General features: G+C 45.4%; 1 protein-coding gene across 2 annotated transcripts in view; it reads right to left on the bottom strand.

Annotated features, from left to right (window-relative positions):
• Positions 1-2,847: 2,847 nt before the first annotated feature.
• Positions 2,848-26,486, bottom strand: part of LOC100868741 (uncharacterized) — a 50,078-nt gene continuing 26,439 nt past the window's right edge. The window contains exons 3-7 of one of the 2 annotated variants that reach the window (XM_086905266.1): positions 21,606-21,696; positions 20,300-20,423; positions 4,105-4,279; positions 3,535-3,786; positions 2,848-3,319 (exon numbers count right to left, since the gene is read on the bottom strand). In XM_086905266.1, the coding sequence (XP_086761392.1) occupies positions 3,156-3,319; positions 3,535-3,786; positions 4,105-4,279; positions 20,300-20,423; positions 21,606-21,696 (806 nt within the window). In that variant the 3' untranslated portion in view covers positions 2,848-3,155. Of the gene's footprint in view, positions 3,320-3,534; positions 3,787-4,104; positions 4,280-20,299; positions 20,431-21,605; positions 21,697-26,486 lie in introns of both variants that reach the window. The other variant, XM_086905272.1, reaches the window with a different exon arrangement.

The raw sequence follows: 26,486 nt of genomic DNA, 5'->3' as shown, positions 1-26,486 counted from the left end.
GTAGAAAAAAAAAAAAAAATTCGATATATATTATAAATTTCTAACCGTATTAACAATGTTCGGACATTCGTTAAAAAATTTAGGCCGCGAACTTATTTTTATATCGCGCAATCTAAATTCTGCGCGATAATTAATAAACTTTTAATTATTTTTTCGCGTCAAAGGACTTTCTATATCGGGTGCCATTACCGCGAGGAGGAAAAAAATTTCACAATACATCGAAGCCCATAATTCGTTTTTTAAATGAGAATTATCGAGTGCAGTTCAACGCGTCCCCTGAAAAATCCAAGGGCATCATTAGACGTAATTGTTGGCCTTAATGAAACAAAGTCTTGCCGCATCGTTAATATAGCGAAAGCAGAAAGCAGTTTACTGTCACGACCCTTTATTTCCACGCAACTTGCTCCAAGTTTTTCCAAGTACCACAAAAGAAATCATTGTCCCCGCCTTTAATTAATTGCACGCCGATACCACCAGCGTAGTATCTAAAATATTTAGACGAGATATTCTTGCATCGAGGTGAGACAAGATAATGGATAACAAGGCAGTATCGTTTTGTTCAGAAATTTTATTTATTACATACACTAGCCGACTACTATGCATGCGTTGGGGCATTCGGATACAGGGAAATTCGAATTTGAGATCCGAAGCGCGTTGTTAAATGTTATCTCACAAACAACAGCGTTATTCCACCTTTCGTTACTTCCATTCTTTTTCACCTTTGTCCCTGTGGAGCATGTGTGGTTACCATCATCCCTCGTAATTGTTTCGTTTAAATTATAGTGCGTTACGTTATGTGTTATGGTCCGGCCGATCTAAGACGAACGAAACCCTCTGCCAATTCCGAAAAATCATTCATCCTCGTTCCGATCAAGATCGAGAAATTATTACCATTCTTATCGAAAAGAAAAAAAAAAAAAAAACGAAACTCGACGAAAAAGTGTGACCCGATTTAGAAGAAGCAAATATCATTGAAAACACGATACGACGATGAACACAAAAAAACGCAAAGAGACTCGTCCGACTTAGGGTGTCTCGTAACCACATATATTCGCATTTATATTTTTTTTTTCCTTATATATATTTTTATATATATATATATATATAACTTTGTATTTATATATTTATATACAGTGGGCGGGAGTAAGGTAACGGCGCCAACGGGGCGTGAAAATCGGCCTCGTATAGTGGAAGAATAAAAATTACATTTTAATATATTTGTGGAAACAACGCTTACTTCGGTAGTTGCTTTGCGTTAACCGTAGGATGCAGGGCGAGTGGAAATTTTCTCCAAAGAATTTTTTACACTTTCTTTTTTTTTTCTCTTTCAAACGAATCTCTATACCTCTAAGATTAGCAGAAAACGATATTTTACCTTTTTACCGTACGTATCGAGCGCAACGAGTCCTTGCTACGATCCTCTTTATCCCCCCTTCCCCCAATCATGTTCCAATGAGTAGAAATTTCCAAGGTTAACGCCGCGTAAATTGCATCCTACGATCAATCTACTAATCAGCCTGTGGACCTTCCCCGCCCGTCCGTCAAGGCGCCATTACCTAGACCAAACCACACCTCACGTAGTTGCGTATCCGTAAATAAAGTATGTAATGCCTTACCGATCTAGAACTTATACCGATATATTGCACATTTGACAACAGTTACGTCTTAAGTACTTGAGTATAGGAAGTGTTCGCTAATAAACATTTTCCGTTGCACTCTCTCCCGCGGAACATCCTCCACTCCCATCTTCACTCTCATTCTCTCGCCTTGTATCAACCAACTTTCACCGTGTACACAATTAACGACCGATTAATCCGCGGTTCCTGCAATTTCCGTTCGAATTTTCACGCGTTCCAACACGCTTGTCCCTGACTGGAAAGAAGGATACAGATCCCATCGAAAACAAGGTCGGTTAAGAGGACATGCTCGAGGTTCGTGCTTCGATGTATCTTGCTCGATATTTTAATTCATATACGCATACTCGTCTCACTTGTGGTAATTTATTTATCTTGTTGTTCGTTGCAAATCGTTCGGCAATAATCTCCTAAAGGCGAAATCTTCGTTTCAAGGTAACGCAAGCATACTCGCGCGCTCTTTCATACACACGCACTCTCTCTCTCTCTCCGACATAATCACGTCGCATCATACACGCGTCGCCATACATATGTATATATTTATACTCGCACTATTTAAAGCGGCTATTATTCCTAATTAGTCGATTCGCCCGGACCGTCGATTCACCGGCGCGACTCGTTCCAGTGGGATCCATGGATCGTGCTCCAACGATTTCTTCCCGCATTTCACTCGATGACGCCGTCCACACGGCGCGAGGAATATTTTCGAGGCGTGCCCCCGAGGAACGCAGCGAATCGCGAGAACGAGCCGGTGTCGACGGGTGGAGGCGAGCATTGTCACACCGCGATCGATGATTCGTCATTGTACTTGGCCGTCCATAGGCCACCGTTTCGTTGAATGAATGAGGACCGGCACCAAGTAATTCTCCTTCCTCGCTTCTCCCCCTTCGACGCTTCTTCCTCCTCCTCCTCCTCCTTCCGTCCACTCGTATCTCGAAGGTGAAACGCGAGAATCGTATAGGCCCTGGCGCGGTTTATCGATCACCGGTTTTATTCGATGATTCAGCCTGATCGAGTAGTATTTGACTCGTATTCTTTTCGTTGTGCTGTGTAATGTGACGTAAATACGCGCGCGGTCTCCGTGTATCCGTCTGTACATCTCTCTCTCTCTCTCTCTCTCTCTCTTAGCGATAGGTATCTCCTATAGACGTTTACCCTGATTCGTTGAAATCGAAGACTCGATAATATATTTATATGTCGGAAACACGAAGAATTTTTGTTTTTTTTTTTTTTTTTTTTTGTTCTCCTCTCTCGATCGGGAAGAAAGATCTCGGACGGGAAGCGCCTGATCTTCCCGGGAACATTGATATCTCGTGATACCCCGAGTCGAATATATTGGTGATTCGCGTGGATGATTCGCGAAATTATTATTATTATTATTATTATTATTATTATTGTTATCGGGGGGTGACGTGACGTGGTTGACGAAGTTTCTAGAACGTGGCTGTGTTCTCTACAAGTTAAGTCGAACGTCTCCTAGTTTCGATGATTCGTGTGAAAGGAATGTCGATGAAACGATGATTAAACGGGGGCGTGGAGCGTGCTCGATTGTGGGCCTGTTGGATACGAGGCGCTGGTGGGTGCCGCCGTTGGTTGTAGGCTCAATTGCAGCTGATGCTGCTGAGCCTTCGCCCTTAAACAGGCGATGCTCTCGTTCCTCAGCTGCTCCGTGTCCTGAACGATTCCTGATCAACACAAGTTTCACCAAGTTAATTCTAGTTTCCATTAGATAAATAGATAGGTAGATAGATAGATAGATAGATAGAGAGAGAGAGAGAGAGAGAGAGAAAGAGAGAGAGAGAGGGGAGGGAGGGGAAGAGGAAGAGGAGAATTAGAGGAGGATTATGGAGGACGCACGGAATACGCTAGAGAATGAAAGATCATCGAAAGAGATTTCTACCTGTCGACGAAGAAGGCCCCATACCGTCCTGACTCTCCTGTCCGCTCTCAGAACTGGTCGGTCCACCTTGATGATGATTATGATGGGGGCTGCTTCCGCTTCCATTATGATCGTTTCCACTGTCCTCTCCGCCTGACTTGAGGTGTTCCGCTGCTTCGATTGACTTCCGGTGCATCCCTGCGGGGCCACAGTCAATCAGTTCTTGATTATTTTCGATATCTTGACTAAAGCTGCTCGTCTTAGATGATTGAGCTGACAGAGACGAACATAAAAAACAAAGTCGAGACTTGTATATTTTCTGCGAGCGTGGCGGGCCACGTTCTTCATTAAGCATTGCTTTCCCCTTCAACAGTTTTTCTTTCTTTTTTTCTCTCTTTTACTTTTTACAACGATAACGGACACGATGTAATAAAAATATAACAACATCCTCGAATTTTAGCGTTTCATCGAGCTACCTACTGTGACTCTCGTTTCTTAAAGATGGGAGAGGGGAAATCTAAGAAATCGTCCACGAAGTTAAGCAAAACTTAATGCTTATCTCTCGTTCGGAATGTTTTCAATGATTCTCACCTAGCAACCATGGCGCCACCGACTCGTTCTCCTTGGCACTCTTCAATATGGTCTCCGGAAGCGGTAGTGAGTGCCGTACCATCGCTCCGTACAGGCCGTACTCCGCCATTATGGTACTTCTGCCCCAACACTTTTCAGTTTTGCGCCATTTTGCTCTTCGATTTTGAAACCAGACCTGAAAGAAGAAGAAGAAATTTCCAAAATTTATATTTACAAACTTCTTCCTCAATTTACACGCGAAGAAGAATTTAACAATAATAATCGAAGCGACGCTTGAGAAAAACAAGAAGGCGTAAAAGTCACGTCAAGCGGAAGATCGGTTATATATTGACAGAAGTTTCCAAATCTCAAGAGAGAAGCCTCCGCCGCCCATATTTTTAGACCCACTTGTCCGTTTAACGATCATTGTCTTCTAATTGGGACGCCAGGAGCGCGACGTGCGATCAGTTTCATGCGTGCGGTTCCACGGTAGTTCGTAGTTAACTATTCCGCTTAAACGATCAACTTCCAGTTCGTTATCCTGTTTTTCGCGGTTCGGCATCCCGTTAGACTACTTGTTAACGATTCTGATCACCGGACCACCTAGGGAGGAGACGCGTGTCGCCTCCTCCGGTCACGCTTCCATCCGAGTTTCAACTTTAACGAGCTCGATTTCCAACAAGTTTCGCGCATTACCCACCCTCGACTTAGGCGAGTAAACTAATCGCAAGCGAGAAATTAGTAATTGTGTGCGAGATGCACTGCGTTTCGTCGACAAACGATGAATTTTTTCCTCCCTTTCTCCCTCCCTCCGTTATTTACCGATAACGCTTACGTTCGTTGCAATTCGAAACAGTGTTTTACCGAGCTCTCGATATTGGCTGTGATATCGAGCAACTGGAAAATGATATTCTTATGCAATTTGCCGATGGTGGATCGGCTGTTTTCGGCATCCAATGTTCTCTATTTCCTTTTTTTTTTTTTTTAATTTTTATATTCGCGTTGTTAACGAACAAATATTATTCTTGTTTAAATTACGAATACCTTAATATCACGATGTATAATAAATTTCTACTTTACTTTTGCTGCGCCTAAATGCATTTTTTTAATACCCTATATTTTAAATTAAGAGCTCGATATCTCGTAAAAATTCTCGGAGAATTTTTTATTTATTTTTTACACGAAGTCATATAAATAATGGTGAAAGAATATACACCTCCAAGGCTATTCGCCGTTTCAAACTCGTCTCGTTCGTCATCATTCAATCCCCGTCAGCAACATTCTTTCCCCGTAATCCGCGATCGGTATACGTGATCGTTCGTAGTTATACGTTATTTAAAAAGGTCCGCACACGCATCATTTGCAAAACGTGTGTACAGACGTGGGGGTGGTCCGGGCCGGGGGCCAGGGCGTGTACCAATTTGTGGCAACAATGCTAAAGTCACCGGCAGAATTGGAACGTAATTCGAATGAATGGGAACGCGTTGCCCTGTCAATTTGCGCCGCCACCCCGAAATTATCCTCCGAACAAGCTGGCCGGGGCCTTTTTTCCCTTCCATTTAAAAATACTCGCGCAAACATCACCGATATTGTTTCATCTCTAAGGACTCAACTCTAAGCATATTCAGAGCATATAATATTTTCCAAACAGTTACCGGTTCCATCCGCTCGAGAATTTATCTTCGACGCGATCGATCGAGAGAGCACGATTCATTCGCGAAGAATCGGAATCGTAATAATCCGAAAAGAGGAGAAAAAGAAAGAAAGGAGAGTCGTGGAGAAACGTGCGTGGATGGATTAAAGCGCGAATGGTAATAGCGGCGCGGGACGGGAGAAAATTCTGAGGGGAAATCTCTCGGTGACCAGTCGTCGTCCCATTCGTTGACGCGTAAATGACTGTGCGCCGCGATCATAAAGCTGTTATTCGATTTTCAAGAGGCTCGGCGATTGCATTCAACGACGACGACGATAACCGGCGCCCGTTCACGGTGACCGACGCGAGAATCGAATTTAAACGACTTTTCCCTCGCCATCGTTCGTTCCTATCCTTCTCTCGACTTCGATCTTTTCCTTCTTGGACGGAGAGCCAAGCCATTCGTCGTTTCCGCGAATGGCAGAACAAACTGTCAACTCGTTTGCGTCGCTTGGAACAAACTATCGATAAGTTTTGGTCCTCGTAATAGGATCGGAGAGCGAACGCGATAAAGAACCGAGAAAGTTGTCGCAAGTGCGATATACACGCACTCCCCTCGAGCGCGTGAAACGAGATTGGGGGAGGAAAAAAAATTTGGTTGGATCGAAGTTGGAGGTGGATGTTCGAGGATCGGGAATTATCCTTGGACGGCATATCGTGGGATAGCTTAGCCAGGAGAGGAAGAGAGGACAGAGAGATCGAAGTACGAAGTAAAGGAAGAAAGGATATACAGAAGGCAGGGGTGGTTGAGGGAGGGGGGGGGAGGAGGGGTCCTGCATTGCAGAAGCAACGGAGGTAGAAGCGGAGGTAGAAGGAGGAAGAGAGGATCCTTTATGGTGGCATTCGTCGACTCGAAGGAGCGAGAAACTCCGGCGGAGTTGGGCTTCTCCTCCTCTCCCATTCTCTGGCCCGCCACCACCCCCTTTATTGGCACACCCGGTATAATAAGGAGTGAGTTTGTATTTAGTCGGCCATGCGCAGTGCTGGCTGTTGGCGTATCATCGATCAGACCGGCGACTGACTATTGGACCAAAACAAGAGGATGAGAATGGGAATGGGAATAAAGAGAGACAGAGAGAGAGGGGGGGGGGGCGACCGATATATAAAGTGTGCGACGGGAAGAGAGAGAAAGAGAGAAAGAGGGCGAGAGTGAGGGAAGAAGACGCGGTGAACGATACGATGGGAGATGGAGAAAAGGACATCGATAGGAAGATCGAGGGAAAGATTGGCGGAGTGTCTAAGTTAGGAGTTGGGTTGGTACTGTGTCGGTTGGCACGGGAGAAAAAGAGATAGGAGAGGAGAGGCGAAAGGTAAGGAGGGTGCAAGGAGGGTCGCGGCCACGGTAGCAGAAGAAACCAGGGACCCGGTATGGTAACTCGCTATGGATTACCGATACATCGATACGCGAGGATACACAATTGCCAAGTCGGCAACGATCGGACGAAAGAGTGTAAGCGGACGCTGCAGGAAGGGAGAGGAGCAAGGGGAAGAGACGGTTCTACGAGATGGTAGGTGGGGAATAGTTGTATCGAGGAGGAGGAGGAGAAGAAGAGAGGAAGACGGAAGAGATAGAGAGAACAAGTCGACGGCACCCACCTGCCTGCTTCTTGCTGCAACACTCGAGCTCGATGCCAGCACCGATGTATTGAAACTGAGGCTGAAGAGTTGCCGTCAGGTACTAGCAGGACGAGGGTCCTCGAAGATCTACCTAACCGAAAGCTTTTTGATTTTCCGCCGTGAGAAGAGTGGCAGCCAGGCAACGTACCGCGTATGAACGTGGTAGAAGACGAAAGGGGAGGGAGAGGGTGGATGGAGGGCGAAGGGGAGAGAGAGAGACGAAATTGCCAACGAAATGCGAGAAAACGAGCCCGTTATTTTTATCTTAGGTACCCCGGTCGGCATTGTTTTTCGCAATCCGAGCATTCCTGTCCAGACGGGGACGAGGTAAGGCGAATGCCTACACGCCGGGCTTTTCCGAATCGTCGCTACTACCGCACGCTATAACACCTATATATATATCTATATATATATATACACGGTTCACGAGCTGATACTGTCCCAAGGATAATTGGAGATCTCGTTACTCCCCACCGGTAACTTCAATTTACGATCGACCGATAATGAGATATCGAGTTCTGGCTCTCCCTCTTTCGCCACGCCGCACATCCACCGTCCCACGCGATCCCTTCCCGAACCCCTGCTCGACGCTCGTACCGTCAAAACTCAAACCGAGAATCCCGGGACGTACTATTAGATCCCTGTTACGTACTTATTAATCGTTCTTATTTTTTTCCTTTATATATTTCCTTTCTTTATCTTCCTATCCTCTACGCATCCTCTTCCACTCTTCCACCGTCCGTCTTCTTTCATCGCGTCGAAGGTGATCGCTTCTCACCGCTTCTCGTCACCAGAAGAGAATCCTCGAGACGAGAGTAGCCTTTCGTCACGTTTTGTTCGAAGAAAAGGAGAGAGAGAGAGAGAGAAAAACACGCGAGGACACGGAAACGAAGATAGAACGCATCGAGCCGATCACCCTGTTAATATTCTTTCACGGATCATTTGAAATGATATACGATATGATCGACGGAGCGAATAACGACACCCTATCTAGATTCCCACGAGCGAAGCCGCGGGCAATCGGTAAGCCAATTAATCTCTTCCAACGAGTAACGCGTGCGATGGATCCGCATTAACTCCCGAAAAATGCATCACTTGTTTGCGGCATAATGCGCGAACAAGCACGCTGGACCGTTGGCCTGCCTGGTTGGTCATCGGCCGGCAAATAGTTCGGTTAGCGTGGGGTTCGGATATAGACCCCGTGCTGTGAAGTGGCACGCGCCGGAACATCATTAGGTGGGACACTTGCTGGACCAAGGACCATAGGGAAGGGTCCCTAGCCTTAATCACGACTTGGCCCCAACAACCAGAAAGGATCGCGGAGAGGAGAGTGAATTAATATCGATCGGATCTCGATTACGACCAATTCACGCGGATATCGCGTGGATATCAGTTATTCCCGCAAATTTTCTCGTCTCGAAAATCTCGATCTCGACTACACCACCGCTACACCATCTTCCGTTGTTTTAATTTTTTCCGGATAATCGATTCGATAATCGCCCGATTCGATTAAGACGATCGATTCTGCGCCACTTCAACAATATTAATGCCGCACGCTTCAACAATATTATTCTAGTTTCGTTGGCGGTGTTCGCGATGGCCTCTGTGTTTAATCGCGCGAGAACTACGCGACGCGCAGTAGTCGATGCAAACGAATGAAGCGCCAAACGGGAGGATCCTTCGACCGAGAAGACTCCGTCCTTGAACACGGCGCCGGGGGAGAGGGCATTGGCGGAGCGGCATTAACGACCATCCCAACCTAGATCTCCACTCGTCCGAGTGCAACGCTAATCCGCCGGTTAAATTAATTAACATCGACATCGAGCGTTCGAGATCCAAAGTTTCTTCTTCGAATTTTCCTCGCGACGGAATTTTCACCACGCAGACTCCGCCACCGTTTCGATACCGTTTCATCGGCGACGAGGGCGTGGCGAAACTTCGGTCCATGCTTCTAACTTAATTCGGTTAGTCGAGATTTATATCCGCGTCCCCCTTGCTCCGCCACCCGCACCCACCCCCCTCCCTCCACGGATCTCGCCGCGGCGCAACCGGGTTTATTAGAATTTATAAGCGGCACCGTTGACAATCCCGCTACGCCCAAATTGCTGGATATTCCGCGAGCCCCGATTTCGGCCCGCGCAGAGGACACCCTTATTTATTTGCCCGGCTACACTTCAGACCGTCGCGGCGTTATTGGTCAATTTTTGGGGTGGAACGCGGCCAACCGGAATTCATCGCTTTGTTTGCAGCCGGTTTTACGAGCCACGACCGGTGGCTCCTTTCTCGATTTTCGAGGATAAATCGAGCTAAGAAACTGTCCGATGCGCTCGCTCGTACGCTAAATTGTCGGCCGACGCGCGAACGTATCGACGTGATTTACGAGCCTTCCGAATCATCCTCCTCCCAGTCGCGCGTTTACGTTACGCCGTCTCCAACTCGACACTTTCTTCCCCTACTCCCCGCGTTATTTATATATTCGCATTTTATCGAGATACGACGACGATCGGGGAAAATACGCGTTTGTACGCGTCTCTGTTAAAAATATTAAAAAAAAGGAAAACACGATTCGTAGAAGGAGAGGGATATATAATTCGGAAAATATACTTCCCTATTTCCCTACAATCGTGCGTACGTCTCTCTGCGGGGATGTTTATTTCCTCGTGGAGGGTGAACGCCGCCACTTGTCAGTCTCCGCGGCATAGACGGCCAAAAGTCAAAGGGGGAGGGTGCCCCCTTCATCGGCGAAGATCATTTAATCATCGGGCGATAGAAAATTCATGAGCTCCGAGTCGTCGTCACCAGCCAGCCGCAACCCTATTACGAGGGTTGCGAGCTCGCTCCACGGGCTATTGGATCCGGGTGAGTCGAGGATGTTCCTATAAACCCGGCAGCTCGCTTTTATACCCGAACGATCGGCCGCGCTTCTTACGACGGGATTAGAATCCTCCCCACCTCCCTGGAATCGTTGTCCCCTGAATCACACGCGAAAATCCTCTAATTCGAGTTTAATCCCGTTCAATTGACAATTATGCGAATGACGGGGGGAGAAGGGAGAGGACGTGAGCCACGAGTGGGTTTTAATGGGAATCGGGAGAGGGTTGTCCAACGCAACAAGGGGCGAATCTTTTTCCACCATTGGTCCTCGCGATCGATTGATTCGGGAAAAACATTGCGTCGCTGAAAAACGTTTGGAATTGTCGCGTAATCGCTCGCCATTATACCGGTAAAAACCGGTTCGAAATCTAAAAAGCGGCCCCCTCCCGGTCAAATTACGCGCCCCATTGAGCGCGCGTATTTTTCCACTCGTTTCACGATTTACGATTACCGATGCGTTGAAAATTTCTTTTGATCCGATCGACAAATTCGATGTTTTTGCTAACAGCCTTATTTACCATCGTTAACAAATTCGATTCGCATCTCTCTCTATCCATCTCTCTAACCGGCCTCGATGAAATTATATATTTTTCCTGGAGAAAAACCTTGCTCCCTGCAGATATTAAAGAGCGTGCTTCACACGACAATGTTTTTTTTTTCCCGCCTTCTCAAAAAGTCTCTCTCGTTCGATCGAATTCCATTAGGTCAGCTAGTAGCGGGCAAGCAGCGTGAAAAATTCCTTTTGATCGGGACGTTTTTCGGGGAAAAAAACTTATTTATTGTGGTGGCGAGACGCGAAACGAAGCTCTCCGTCCCTCGGAAGGGAGGGTGATCCGTTTTCAGAGAGGCGTGCATCCACGCGCAGAGAGGAAGAGAGAGAGAGAGAGAGAGAGAGAGGGGAGAGTAGGATGAAGGGGCAAAAAGCGCGAGAGAAAGGGGGAAAGACAGAGAGAGAGAGAGAGAGAGAGAGTGTGTGAGGGGAGGGAGGAAAAAGAGAAAGCCTCTTTGCAAGGTTATATTTTTGTGAAACGTACTCGTCGCTCCGCCACAAAGGTTGTACCTTCGCCATCTTCGTGCTCGCGTTTGCACGCGGTTCGCGGCTGGAAACGAAAAGCCGAGAAAGCTCGTTGGATTTTAGACGCAATCAATTTAGCCCTGTGCCTTTGTGCGTGTCGCGTGCGTGCGTGCATCCCGCCCTCCGCCCCTGTGTGCGCGCCAATCTGGGCGTGTATGCGTCCGTGTACGTAAAGCTCATCCGAGGACACTGTGCTCTCGAGTATTTAATGCGTTCGTAGCTTTGTAACCCCTCCGGCCTGCAACCACACACCCTTCCCTGCGCTAGTAGAACCGTTCCGCGGCGAGTGTGCGCGTGCATCGCTTTCCTGTCGCGTTTCGTGGCCATCGAAAAGACAAAATCAATAATTGGGCAGGGACCAAGCCTCGAAATTTCCTATCGACCATTTTCTAGCCGAGGCCTATGCGTAATCACGCCACCGGCCCCGGAGTCGAACACCCGCTCTCAGAGGAGGAGGAGAGGAGGGGGGCGGGGGAGGGGACGACTGTCCTTGCGGACGGGGAAAATTTAATTAAATCGCTCGGACCCTCGCGCCACCGATTTGCGCGAGATTTATCGCCTTATGGACGTTACTCGATTCTTATATCGTGTGTATATATATATATCATATAGTCGATCAGGTATAATAAAAATCGAGAATTCTCTTCGATTCTTCGAGGAAGAAGAACGCTCGTCGTTAAATTTTGATCGGACGACGTCGATGAAAAATACGAATTGACGATTCACGGATCGGTTTTTGCGGTTGATCGTGGTACGGTTGATTCGAATCGTTATTCGATCGGCTCACCTGCCGAGCTTCCGAGTAGAATAATAATAAAAAAAAGAAGAAGAAGAAGAAGGATTTTCATAATCCGTTAACGATGGCCCGACGCGAAAATATTTATTTTACCCGACCGAGAAGAGCTAATTTCCGAGGTGAACGGTATTTACACAGCGTTAGCGCGGCCTTTAGAACGTGTTAACGTCTTCTCTAGGTACTCGAACCGGAGTCCTTCTCGCTCCTTTATCCAGGATATCCACCTGTCACGTCCCGTCCGTGGAGGGAAGAATTGAATTTTTCAGAAAACACCGAGCTGGCACGATCGCCCCTCTCTCTCTCTCTCTCTCCTCCTCCCGGGCGAAATAACAGACAGCCTCCTTTTCACACGGACGGATGAATTTCGATCGGTCGGCCGTTAATCGAGAGAACAAACAAAAATTTTTCAAAGGGGAAGAAATTAATCTCCCGTTTCCATTACAAATCGCTCGTTCCGTAAACGAGCGACGAATAAAGGAAACGAGTAAAAACCGTTCCTCCTTTTCGCGTCTCGATGAAAAATCAAATTTCATCGAGAGGAGGGTATCATCTTTTGAAATCGTAGCAACGAACGACGTTTATACGACACGATAGAGCGGAATCGCATAGAGTCGGATCGAAAATTACCATAAATCCAGCCCGGCAAATGGTAATATCTCGGCACGATTTGCGCCGAGTTACGACGGTGGCCGCCTATTAAACACGAGCTCGACGAGGAGAACGACGACGAGGAGGAGAAGAAGGAGGAGGAGACGACTTCGAGTCCGGTGAAAATTCGCGGGTCATTTGAGCCGTTTCCGCGTCATTACGCTTTCTTAGCCGAGCTTCTTTGCGGGAGAGATCCACGGGGTGGACGGAGTCCCGAAGAGAGATCGAAGTAGAGCGGAAGAGGGTTGAAGAGGAAAGAGGAGGATAAGGAGGAAGGAGGCAGGGTTGGATGGAGAACGTAACTCGATTCCTCGTTACTTTCTTCTCCTCGCGCGTGGTAGATTATATCCTCGAAACGAGCCAAACTTTCCAGCTTTTCTCTCCCTCTTCTCTTCCTCCTCCTCCTCCTCCTCTGTTCATCGGTCTAAACGACCGAATCACGGGTCTAGGACCCTCGAATCGACCGATCCCGGCGATGCGACAACGCCGTCCGTACTTCGCCGACGACACCGCCGTCATTGTCGCGAGCCATTTTGGTAGCGCGTAAAGAGGGAGCCGAGCGTTTTCTTCTTGTCTCGCGCGGTAATGCGCCACTCTCCCCGCAAATTGTTGCGCGGATACGAGTGGATTAAAAATGAAAATTCGTAATGTCCGGGGAGGAAGGGATTATGCTTCATTTCAGCGATTACTTTTACTCCTCGAATCACGCACTTAATTTTCCGCTTCTTATACGTCGCCTCGAGCTTCCTTCTCCGGAAGAGCTTCGTCTTTCTCAGAGAAATTCGTTTGCCGCTTTCTCTACACTCAATCTCGTGTTTCTTCTTCTTCTTAATTCGGATTACAAATTGGAAAGGGAATCGAAAAGTTCGATCCAAGTATTTTTATTTTTCATTTTCGCGATCGTATCGATCAATCGTCCCATTCTTTTCCAAACGAGAAAAGAATTTTTCGTTTACAGCCAGGTCAATCTTCCGTGTAATGAATAATTCAGTGGAAGAGACTATCGGCGGAGACGACGGCGGAAAGAATCGAGGATCTTTGTTGATCAAGATCGAATTCGAACGAGCCTCTTAGCCCGGCTTTTATGGACGATGTTTTACGTTACGTACAACGAGCAAGTTGAAACACCCCGAAAGGAACGCCATTTTGTTGGATCCGACTAGTTATTCTTCCGTAGCCACCGATGCGGCAACTCACGTATTAATGAACGTGTTTGCGAGAAAAACCGAAAATACTTATCCCTCTTCTTCCACGCTCGAAAAAGGAACTCGAGAAGGAACGTTTTATCTTCTCGTTGCAATAAATTGAACGTAACAAACGTAACAAACGAAGATAAAATATTCATAATTTTCTTAGAAAAAAAGAAAAAAAAAGAAAATATCATCTCGGTCGAAATTTTATTTATCTCGAGTCACGTTTCAATTACCAAAGTGGACGATGGCATTCCACGAAGCAGTCCAAGCTGTAATCACTGTGTGTACTATGAAATGTATCGAGAATGATCGTGCACGATCGGAACGTCGAAGACTCGCAGTCTCTCCCTACCTGGCACATCCCGTTCTAACGAATCCTCAATGGCGCCTCTGGACGCTGGTCAGACCAGCGGGACTGACAATGGGCCCCTGTTGTCAGGAGCGGGGCTTCCTTCAGACCCACCTTTGTCAAAGAAACGTACGTGGAAGCGAGCCGAGAACCCTCCACAGACCGCGTCCGTGGATGACTTGCGGTCTCGCGACTTCGCTTCGTCGCTACTTCAAGTCAATCTTTTTTTTTCTTTCTTTCTTTCTTCCCTCCCTCGGCAACAGCCGGCTCCTCCTCGCGCGATCGTGCGAGAGGCAACGTCAAAATTCTTCGCTAATGGGCCGCTTATGGCTGGATACGCGTGTGTTGTTTTTTCGAACGAGCCCGTGGGAGTAGTCTCGAGCCTCATTACCCGGATAACTTCAACCGGGAAACCGTCTGTCCGCACGAGAGAGACGACTCCTTTTCCTTCGACCACCGCTCGTCCATATTCTTCGCCACTCTGTACACTCGAGCTGGCCCGTTACAGACGAGTACTAGCAGCCTCACTAAACGCGCGTCAAACGGAAGAAAGAATCGCGATTGTCTCGTCATTTCGTCGGGATTACTTGCTTACGAGTTCGTTGTAACGCGTGTTACGCGGCGAATCGAAGTCGGTATACGGTATACGCGATCTCTAAACTTTAGATTAGGGACGATTATGAAACGAGGGTTTACGTTTGGCGGGTGGTGTAGTCTGCGTTCTGAATGTTGGGGCAGGATTTTATTAAACGCCGACACGTACGGGGTTGGAGGAATTAAACGGTAATTGAACGGTGATTCGTGGTGTCATTTTGTCCAAAACACTTGGCAAGGTGGAACCCTCTTCCGAATATGTACGTACGTACGTATGTATTATCGACGATGGTGAAAGGACGTGTGGCGAGGCAGCCTGTAATTTTCGCACCCCCATAAGAAGCCGTAACCCTCCGGCCACCGAAATTACGTCCGTTTGTGCGCGATTCTGCGCGCCAATCAGACTCAGCCTCATTGCGAGCACGAGAGCGATCGCGATAACGAGTAGTCAAGTCGATCGGTATGGGGGGGAGGGTGAATTTGGAAACCAACTCCCTCGAGCCTCCTCGTTTCTTTCATCCAACCGGCGCTCGATAAGAGTTCCGTCGAGTATTTCGAGTTAGATCGTCGATAGAAGTAATCCGTGTCCCCGGCGGTGAAACAAAATTTTTTAAAAAACGAAACTAACTTCGAGTCAGCGTCGATTCATGATGATTAAAATTAATTGAAACAATTATCCTTAATTATTTAGACCTCGGAGCGATTGAATGTAAAAACAAATTTTCCACTATTGAGAATATGATTTCCCATCGAAGATAAAATTATTTTAGTTAGAGTTATCGTTTGTCGAGAGATCGATTTCTTTAAAAAGTTACGAGAATTATTTTTATACTCGAAAAGAAAAGTGTTTGGAGTGTTCTGAGTACGGAGAGAAGAAACGTTGGGATATATATATATATATATATACACGTAGAATCGGTGGCAGCAGCAACTCGACAATTGTATCGTCGCATGCGATTCACGCGTGCACAATTACGCGAACATTCGGGACGGAGGTCTGTCGAAGACATTTCGATTAACTTCACCGCGGGAGAGTTCCGGTTTTTCTTTCTTCTTCGGGGTTGCAAGCTCTGGTTTCGACGAAATGGCACGATGAATCGGAGGGGTAGAGAATTGACAATTATTGCGATCCTTCCCGATACGAAGAACATTTATCGGGGACGCCATTGAAAGAAATTCGGGGCGAATATTAAAGTCCTCGTGTATTTTTGGAGAACCAACCATTGTCTCCATGAAATGAATACCATGGAAAAAGTCTTGCAAGTCTTTCTCATTTCGCCGCTCGCGACGAGGAAGACGAGAGAGAAATGCTCCTAGCGTTTTCCATTCTTCAAAGAACACGCTTTCCTCTTTCCATCCCTTCCCCCCTCCCCCATCCTTCTTTTTCTTCTCCCTTGTATCCCTTTGTCCAGCTTCGAAATGAGAAAGCTTCTCGATACCAAAAATCAAGAAGCGTCTCGTCAAAGAGAACGCACTCTATACATCTTCCTGGATGGAACGACCTCCAGATCCGAAAAATACGAAGAATTTCGAACGAGAACGAGAAATCGCTTAAACACGCGATGAAATTGGTATTACGAATGCTTTGTTTGCCTCGAGTACAATTTCAACGAGCATAACTAATTAATTTGCCCGACGCGTAACGGCCTAACCGAACCCCATCCATTTAATCAAGCCGAATACTTCAACGCGTGAAACTTGACAGACTGCTCGTTGTCAAATCGCTCACTGGACACGATAATTTCATTCGAATGGCGGAAGCAGTCCCTTCCGGCCTTCTCTTTCTTTCGACGGTTAACGGTTCGTTACGGTTCGAACGAGCGGCTAACCTATCGAGTTTTTATCCCAACCAGAATTCACGAGAATGGAAGTTGAGGAAAAAAATTCCCTCCTTCTCTCTTTCTTTCCTTTCTCTTTCTTCTTTCTCTTCTCCTTTGAGAATCATTTATCTCGTTTGTACAGAACAGATTTGGATGAACAATTTTCGACGGTGGCGATTCACAGAGTATTTTGAAAAACTCTGTCGTGGAGCGCATCAAGCGCCACAAAATGCTTTCCTCTCCTCTCTCTTCCCCCCCCCTCTCTCCCCTCTCCCCCCTAATCGATATGAAAACTGGCCGGCGCGGCGCTCTTCCTCGTGTCGTTTTGCGACACGCGCGTCGGCGTGCGCGCACACGAGCGCGCGGGAAACAAAAAAACGCGCGGGACAAAGGGGCCGGAGAGAGGAGCTACAAAGAAATTAGGAAAGAAATAGAGGGTCGGAGTGGTTGCGGAACAGGCAGGAACAGAGCAAGGGACGAAGAAACTCGATGGAGACGCGCGCCAGATCGAGAAGCGGAAGGAAATTCACGCGGCAACGTGAATTCGACAGAGAGCGAGAGAGAGAGAGAGGGGGGGGGAGGAGAGGTGGAGGGATCGCGAGGAGCGTGGGACGAGGCTGGCGACGAGGGGGGTGAAAAAGGCAGAGAGAGGAGTGAAAGAAGAGGTAGAGAAAAGACGAAGAAAGCCGGCACTCCCACACAAAAATATCACCGTTAACGATTACCAACCCCTCTTTTCGTCCCGCGCTCTCGTTATATTGTGTCCCCGCCGCGCGCGCAAATTTAGAAACAAAAGACGGGTGGAAGGCGCGGCCTGATTGGCCGACCGGTCCGCGACTCGTCTCTCTGATTGGCCCGCGGGACCGCACCCATCCTGCAATGGCCGCTTTGTCGTTTCACGGCGCCGTTACTCTCTTCATCTCTCTCTCTCTCTCGCTCTCTCTCCCTCTCTCGTTCTCTCCCCCTCCCTCCCTCCCTCCCTCCCTCCCTCCCCCCTCTCTCTTCTGCATACGCGGCTGTACGCTTCAGCCACGAAGCTTCAACAACCCCGTGAATCGCGACTCGACTGTACCTACCTACCTACCTACCTACCTGCCTGCCTGCCTGCCTGCCTGCCTGCCTACCCCTTTCCCTCGAGTCTCTTTTTACTCTTCCTTTCCCCTTTCTCGCAATCTTTCTCCCCTTCTCTCTCGCAGTCTCACGCTCCTTCTCCGTTCACCTAATCGATGCATCTCCCTCGCTCTTACCTCCCCTTTCTTTTCCACCTCTGCTCCCTTATCTTCTCTTTGCCATTCCTTTGCCTCCCCTTTGTTGCGCGGACCACTATCATCCAATTTGTCTCTCGAATTATATCAAAATTATATGGTGTATATATATTCGTAGGACGCGTTGATTCTAGAGACCAAAATACGATAAACGTATAATAGTACAATGTAAAAAAAAAAAAATATCGCAATTTAAGTTTCAGCAATTAATTACACGTACTTGTATCACTTGTAATTCAACAGCATGCGCGTTAGTGTATTTATCGGTCATTTATTGGTCACAGGCACGCGTGAAGCACGCGCGCACGTCCACGTGCCAATGCTTTCGAAGAGCTATATTCCCAGAGGTTATAATCCCAATTCTCTTTTCTTTCCCTGTCCCGAGAATTTTCCCGAGAACAGTGTCTGGAATCTTTATCGTGAAAGATATGGACGCGCAGATACATGTCGAAAGATGGTGGAAAGGAGAGAAAAGACGATAGACTCGGGCGTATGGAAGGGTAAATGACGAGAGGAGAGGAGAGAAAGGGAAGTTTGTCCCGGGTCCGCGATGCGGAAACTATCTCAGCCTGGTACTCGACGAGTCCACGGTAACTAACCGTCAGCCCGGGAAAATTCTCCCTTTTATAGTCGCGCCTTTTCGACTTGCCATTCTCCACACGCGCCGCACCCCTTACCACTTTCATTTCTGACTGTTCTTTCGCCGCTTTATGCACACTGTCGATAATTCCGCGCGATATCATCGAATGAGTTGCCATTTGTGATCGGGTAATGTCGCTCGTTGTAATTCGCCTAATTGTTTCCAATTCTTTTTTTATTAACTTTGTCCAAGGATCATCGAGTAATTCGTTCGATGCAATTGTTCAATATTGGATAAAATTGATTTTTCATCTATCGGAGGGGAATATCGGTTTTTCGTTTAACTCGAGACAATGTCTCGAGAAGAAAGAGAGATATTTCGTAATGTAAACGCCTTATGATAAATAACGATCGAACGAAACGTAATGAATTTCGTTGCTCGCGTTAAACAACGTTACTTTCCTGTCAATTTTTCGTTTCAGTTTGTCGGAGTTGATACGCAAACAGGGATCGATTAGGTCGGCATCTTCGTTACGTTGTTATTATTATTATTATTATTATTATTATTATTATTGTTATTATACGTCAATAACGTATGAATTTGTGGAATTAATTGGCTGGGATGGTAATTTGTAGAAATGTAACTAACACCGAATACTCGCTAATTGATAATGATTCTCTTTGACGAACGAACGCGCTTTAAATTTGTTTGTAAAGTCGTCGCGCGTTGTTGTCGCGCCGAGCCCGAATTTTCAACGATAAAACGACACCCGTTGTAATTGCATGAAAACGTATTGGAGCTTTATATTTCCACTGATTATACCGTATAATCGTCACGGGCAGCACGTTAAATTTTCCAAGAGTACGTTACGTTGTTAATTCCCGTTAATGAACAAAATTATCGTTAAAGCAGATTGTGGTTTTAATAGCGAATTATAGGCGAAATTTTCCGCGAAACGTTCGAAAATTATTCAAGAAACGAAAACGCTTGTGAACGTGACGAAAAATGAAACTGGCCGTTGTCAATGTAGTTCGCAAATTTTTCAATCGGATTTGGTGAATAAAGTAGAATCATATTACCTGTTAATTTAATAGATAAATCGTGCGAACAACGCGCACAAGATACGTCGTGCCCTCCATTGAAAAACAACCAGTTTCAATTTACACGTAGTGATTTTCGCGCGAGTGAAAATCACACTCGGTTTAATCACACCAACAATCTAGTCGTTATTTCCATTTTTACATTACAAATTAATTTAACTACAACCCTCGAATTTTTATGATCCAACGAACAAAGCCATTTTTTGACGTCTCACCGACAGATAATTTTTATCGTTCAAATCTTTTTCAATGGAGAGAAAACAAAACAAAAAAAAAAAAAAAAGACATTTAACGATAGAAGAACACAAATTGGAAGCTAAAAGAAAGAAAGAAAAAAATCTCGAAGCTCGATGCCGTCAGTGTTCGAAGTGTGAAAAATGTTTTGGTCAAATTATTAACGAGTTGTTAACGGATTTTCCAAAATATCAGAGGCAAAGAAAACGAGTCGTAGCTTTTGATCAATTGCATCGCGTTTGATGGAATCTACGTGCACGATGGAAACTCGATACGGCTGAGTCGCGAATATCAGAAGGAAATGGTATGGTATCGAAGCTACCGTCCGATTGGTAGGTCAGAAGGTCGGATTTCATAGGTCTTTTGATTTTCGCTCACCTGTATCCTGTCTTCGGGCAGATCGGTTCGAAGGCTGAGCATCTCGCGAGCGTACACGTCGGGATAATGGGCTTCTTTGAACGCTGCCTCCAGCTCCTCCAGCTGCTGTGACGTGAAGATCGTCCTGGAGCAACAACCGTATGAACCTAGTTATATGCCATTACAGCTTTTCCCTTAAAGCTAGCCTACACTCGAAGGAAAAAGCTCACGTGCTGATGTGGAGGGGGGCCGAAATGAGAAATATTTCACAAGCAAAATTGCTAGGGACAAAAAGTTGAATCGTTATCGAATAATCGGGGAGGAAGAGAGTAAACAATTTCACGTGGATTTCGCAATGCTCGAAACGAGATTAAATTCTATACATTTTCACCCGAAACGAATTTCGAGGGAATCAATCAACGTATGGATAAATCTATCTTTTGTGCGGGGCGAATTTATTTAAAAACATATTTCATAAATTTTACAATGAAACATTCGAGTCGTGAAAAATTTTAATTTGCGCACGTTTCAATTTATAGGGTTATAATAAATTTCCTTCGTTCCGAAACAATTTCGAAAGGCCTCCCTCAACGTCAATTTTTCAACCTTTCCACGGTTTGATAATACCGTGGGAATAATCTTACATGGCCGTGATGTAATATCGAACGTTTGAATGGAATCGATCCAACACCGAATAAATATATCTTTTAACGATCAATTTAAGCCCGTGAATTCGTCCATCTGGTATACAATTATCGCGGAACGGTGATTGCATTCGGGTTGTCTGTCACTTGAAAATAGCTGAAAACTCATTATCGGGGGTGGTACTCGTCGATTACACGATGAAAAGTCTAAAATGATATATTCGTTTGGAATAAATTTATCATTATCGACGAACGAAAATCACTGAAACGCGGAACAAGTTGTCTATTCGGGGGGGGGGGGGGGAGGGGACCGTGTATAATCAAGCGAAAATGCATAAGAATAGCTCTCAACGTTGCGTCGAAAATTTTGCCACTGGTTATTAATTATTCGCGCGTATTTCTATCACGCTGATTTCACATTACGCGTCGATCAACATTTTTCCTTCTTTTTTTTTTCCTTTTTTTTTTTTTTTTTTTTTTTACAATGCGCGCGCCAGACTGAATTAATGGCGAATTCGTTTCGGAAATGGCGAAAAAATTCGATGCAACGATAAATAAACAAAAAAAAAAAAAAAAGTAAAAAGAAAAAAAAATTGTACATCGAACCAGAAAGAAAGAAAAAAAAAGCAAAAAAAAAAAAAAAAAAAAAGAACAAAAAAAAAAGATTCGGGTGAGACACTCACCTATGACGACGCTTCTTCTTCTTCTTTTTGCTGAAACCGGAGAGACCGTCGACCGTGAAGTCTTTCCCGGATTCTATATTGTGCCCGACACCTGTAACAAGATCGTTAAATTTATTTAATCTCGGGGAAAATATAGCGGGGATAATACGTGAAAACATTTTTTCAAAACTAACGATATCTTGGTTAAACAAACGCATGATACGTCAGGATAAAATAAGCTTGGATAATTTGCGGCTGTATCCCCTTCCTTCAAAAAATCATCATTAACGCGAACCAATAATCCATTCGATCCCGAATTGAAGCGGCGCGCATACATCGGGGATCAAATTACCCATTATATCCGATTTTCCAATAAATCGAGACCACGCGTATTCACGCAAATTGTATCAAATGAGTGGTCTACGAGTGCACGCAACCCCTCTTCGATTTCCCTTGGTTAATAGTTGATGACGATCTACGATAACTCGACGAAAATATCGATTTCGAATGAATATCTTTCACCTTTTGACCGAGGTTTGTCGATACACGAAAAAAGAAAAAAAAAAACAAAAAGAAAAGAAAAGAAAAGAAGAAAGAAAAAGCAACACGTTTCTCGATAATTAAAAAAAAAAAAAATTTGAAATTGCCTCACGGCACGGCATGATGAAGGGTGGATGAAAAGACGCGGAACAAGGATTCGGAGCAACCCAAATTCGCGTAACCGTTTCTCATGTTCCAATTTCTCCCTTTGAAGCATCGGCACGCAGCTAAGAAGCGCAAAACGCGATTCTATTTTTCCATTTATCGCCCGTTTCCTTTGTCCACCACTCGCCGCGTCGCATTTAAAGCATTATCTACACTCCTCGGTGGTAGAAGAAAGGGGAAAAAAAAAAAAAAAAAAAAGAAACGCAATTAACGTGGACATTGGACATGGTGTGTACACCGCGCGCGTTTCGATCGGGAAAACTCGCGCGTGGAAATTACGTTCCACGCGCGCGATATCGACTGTCGCAGCGCGGACTTGACACTCGATATTCCGGTAAATTTATTACCGATAACCGAATTGCGAATGGTTCGATGCTCGAACTGCCTTCTTCCCTCGAGGAGAGGGAAGAATTCACGTCGAAAACAAAAAAAAAAAAAAAAAAAAAGAAAAGAAAAGAAGGAAAGAAATGGAAGAGACGAAGGGAGGAAAAAGAATATCGAGAGATCTTGTTGACCAGACGATCCTCAGACGATCCTAGATGGATTTTCTCCAGTCTGAGAAATCTAGATTGCCCGATCTGGCGCGTGCACACGTCAACGACACGTGGAAAAAAAAAAGAAAAGAAAATTTCTTCCCTTCTTCTTCATTTTTTTTTCTTCTTTTCTCCCTGTTTCTTCTTCTTTTTTTTTTCTTTTCTTCTTTTTCCTCTACCCCACTCGTGACTCGACAATTTGTGCGTGCTTTGCAGGGTAAATGGCAATTTTGTACGGGCGAGGAGAGGCAGGAAATTAGAAAGGTTGGTCGAGATGGCAAGCGGATAGGACCCATAGCCCGAAAATAATTATCAATTATAAATTAATTTCGAATTAACGAGCGAAAACCGGCTCCGTGGCGCGCGCCGCTTCCACAATGAAACCCTCTCTCCCCGGGGCTAACTCGTTACTACAGTTGTTGCTACTGCTGCCAGTCGCTGGTGACGCTACTACCGGCAGCTAATTAACTATTAATTAAGAGCTTAATTCCAATTATACGTGTTCTTCGACTAATTGGACCCACGAAACACATTGCTGACGTCACGTGGCTGCACGGATACGATTACTCCGCCCCCATCGTCCTACTTCTTTCCGCCAAATTATTTCTATCGCAGGTTCCTCCTCCCTTACCTGCTGCCAGTAATCCTGTATTTTCATCCTATCCCGCTATGGTATAGCAGACTAACCATTAATCGCTAGTTTTATTTGGAGAGAAAACTTTATTTGTTTCGTGAAAAATATGATAAAAAAGGAATCCAGATGATATTTGTTGACACGCTAGAGACACGCTATAGAGAGAATTTGTAATGGAAATTTGTAGAGAAAAGAAATGGATAAGGGATTATTATTGACTTTAATATCCTTTATAAAAATCTTTTCCCGGTGCACGCTGATATTTCAGCGTTGTCGTGCAAACCGTTTCCAGAATGCAAATCCGCAGCTGAAGTTGACACCGAGAATTGCTTTGGATAAATTGTCACGCGGTTGACGCGGGAAATAAAGTCCTTCACCATAGTTGGAAAAAAAGAAAAGAAAGGAAAATAAAAGAAAAGAAAAAAAAAAAGAGCTAGTTTTCCGAACGTGTGAGCACCGAAAATGCCACGAAAGTCTGTGTGAAAAGAAAGGCGAAAGAGAGGAATTCCGACGAATTTTGAGTCGAACAGTTTCGTAAACGGTGGGCGACATAGAACACATGGCATGCGAAAATAGCGGAGGCTGCTTTTAAAATGCATTGTTAATCCTTCCTTTTTCTTTCCGCGCCACTGTTGCTACTCTCTTGCTTTCACTCGCGCTGCATTTCACCGCTTTTTCAAAACGCTTCCCCAAAGTCAAACGAGGGAATAGCTTTATAATCATTGGCGAAACTCGCTCGAAAGAGGTGAAAAAAAAAAAAAAAAAAAAAAAAAAAGAAAGAAAAAAAGAAAAAAAGAGAGAGAGAGGAAAAAAGAACGTCAGGAATGAAAAGAGTATCGTTTTTTATCCCCCAAAGTAAAATGTATTGTTTGGAACATTTGCAACGTTGTTCCTTTTGAAATAATTTCTCTCTCTCCGTTTATCAGAGATTATCTAATCTTTTCAGAAACGAATCGTATCGACACCGCTCCTCTCTTGAAGAAAACTTTCGAGTTTTGCATATATTCTTGGTTCGTAATTATTTAACCAAAACGTATAGTCGATGTTACTTAGTCGTATTAACTCCGCTCGACGCGAAGGAAAGTATTCGTGCCGGGTCGTCACGAAGACGAAGAACTTAATGAGGAAGCGTCGGGCGTATTCAGTCGATTCAAGCAAATTTCTCGCGTGCCGGCTTAATTTTATCCAACATTTCTTCCTCGCGCATACACGCGCCTCTCTATACCGCGTAACCGCCTTCCGAGCGACGCCTTTTCCAACCGTTAAACAAATTTCGTTCTATTTACTCTATCAATCTAGTCAAAAGCGACTTGGACGGGGTACCGTGACGGTCATCAAGTTTAGGTCGAGATTATTTTAATTTTAAAGCAGAACCACTCGACCGAAATGAAACGTACGATTCGTCGAAGGATTCATGGAAGAAAATATTGGAAGAGATTCGATCCAGTTTCTTTCTCCCGTCGATTGGAAAATTTTTCCACACGGCCGAAAGCCGATTTACGCGAAAAAAAAAAAAGAAAGAAGGAAAGAAAGAAAAACGGCGGAGCCGAATGGAAAATAAATATTTGAGGCTCGACTGCGCGCAGCTTAAGACACCGAGCATGGAGTTCGCGCGATGCATTGTTTCACAAGATCGTAGAGAGGCCTCTTTACACCACCCCGGCTCCGCGTTGCTTCCTGCTCCCGGCTTTTTAAGTACGCTTATTTACCGCAAGCCGTCGAACCAATCGCTTTGCGCGTTGGAGGACGTCGACGTAGTAAGTAACCGCACTGGATCCTAATAACACGAAGAAAATGGTGTTGCGACATAATAGTCCCAACTAATAGAAAACGTCGTGGATATTGCTTCTTATCGCGTGCTTATTCCACAATATAACAACAATAATCAGTATGGATTCACAATTGATTCAGGTGAGTCAAGTTAATGTCAAGTTGACCGATTCGTATAAGAATCGGAAAGGAGATAAAAATCTTGATAAAATTTAGGAAAATTAACAGTTTTAGCATCGAAATATTATTATAGGCGTTGTGTAACTTTTTAGTAGAAAAAGATATCTGATCGGTATAGATTTTTCTCTGGAACACATCTTCCAGTCGAAAACGAATCGAAGTGGTACGATTGTTTCGCATATTTCGTGAAAAAGAAAAAAAAAAAAAAAAAAAGAAAGGAAGGCCAGGTTTCGAATATTTTTTATACTCGTCACGTAAGGATTCGTGGCGTATCCTTGGCGTGAGAATGATCGATATTAGACGCGGCGGGAAGCGTCAGGATGGCTAAGTAGGAGGCTGTAACCGAATCGATTAATCAAATCCAGTTAGCTATTACGGGACCAGCGGGACACGTTTGCCCTCTACCCTGATATATTCCCGGCTTCCTGGCGACCGATGCTTCTCTCTCTCTCTCCTCTAATTTGTCCTGGATCTAATCCGTTCGTAGTGCCCTCGAATATCGTGGGATGTCGCGACCTCCCTCGGGAGCCAAGCTAGGGAGACGCCGTGTTTGCGCATACAGCCACTTCACAATCAATTGTTTTTAATCTTCTCGACGAGAGAACTCGTCGCAAGATTACGCGTCCTCGTACGAATTGACCGACACTCCGTGAACGCTCTTTATTCGATTCAATATCGAGGATCGGAAGAAGTCGATTAGACCGTTGTTATTGTTGTTGTTGGATTCGATCGATTTTTCGAACGAGACGAAACGTTGCACGAGTTCGTACGCGCATCGCTCTTAAATGGAATATTTTTCAAACTTGATCCAAAGATGGCTAGAATAGAATCGTAACGGAATTCTTCGTTTCCCCATTCGAAAGTCTTTCCCGCACCACCAAACTTTCCCCATTTTCCAACGGGAAGGTATATCAATTTCAAAGTTGCCAGTCCAAACGAACGAAACGGCGTGCACATCAAACGAGCTGCGTTCAACCGGGGCTTCGAAGAAGCTCGCCGCCCAGCCAACCCCCTTCCCTCGTCCCCCGATCATTGCGATTACGGAGCGGCGGAACACAATCATCCGCCAAAGTATCCTCC

This window comes from Apis florea, unplaced genomic scaffold, assembly GCF_048593485.1.
Source record: "Apis florea isolate Af1SG1 unplaced genomic scaffold, ASM4859348v1 contig_1615_pilon, whole genome shotgun sequence".
Taxonomy (NCBI): Eukaryota; Metazoa; Arthropoda; class Insecta; order Hymenoptera; family Apidae; genus Apis; species Apis florea.
The sequence above is the reverse complement of the archived record's forward strand: the minus strand, read 5'-3'. Positions and strand labels throughout refer to the sequence as shown.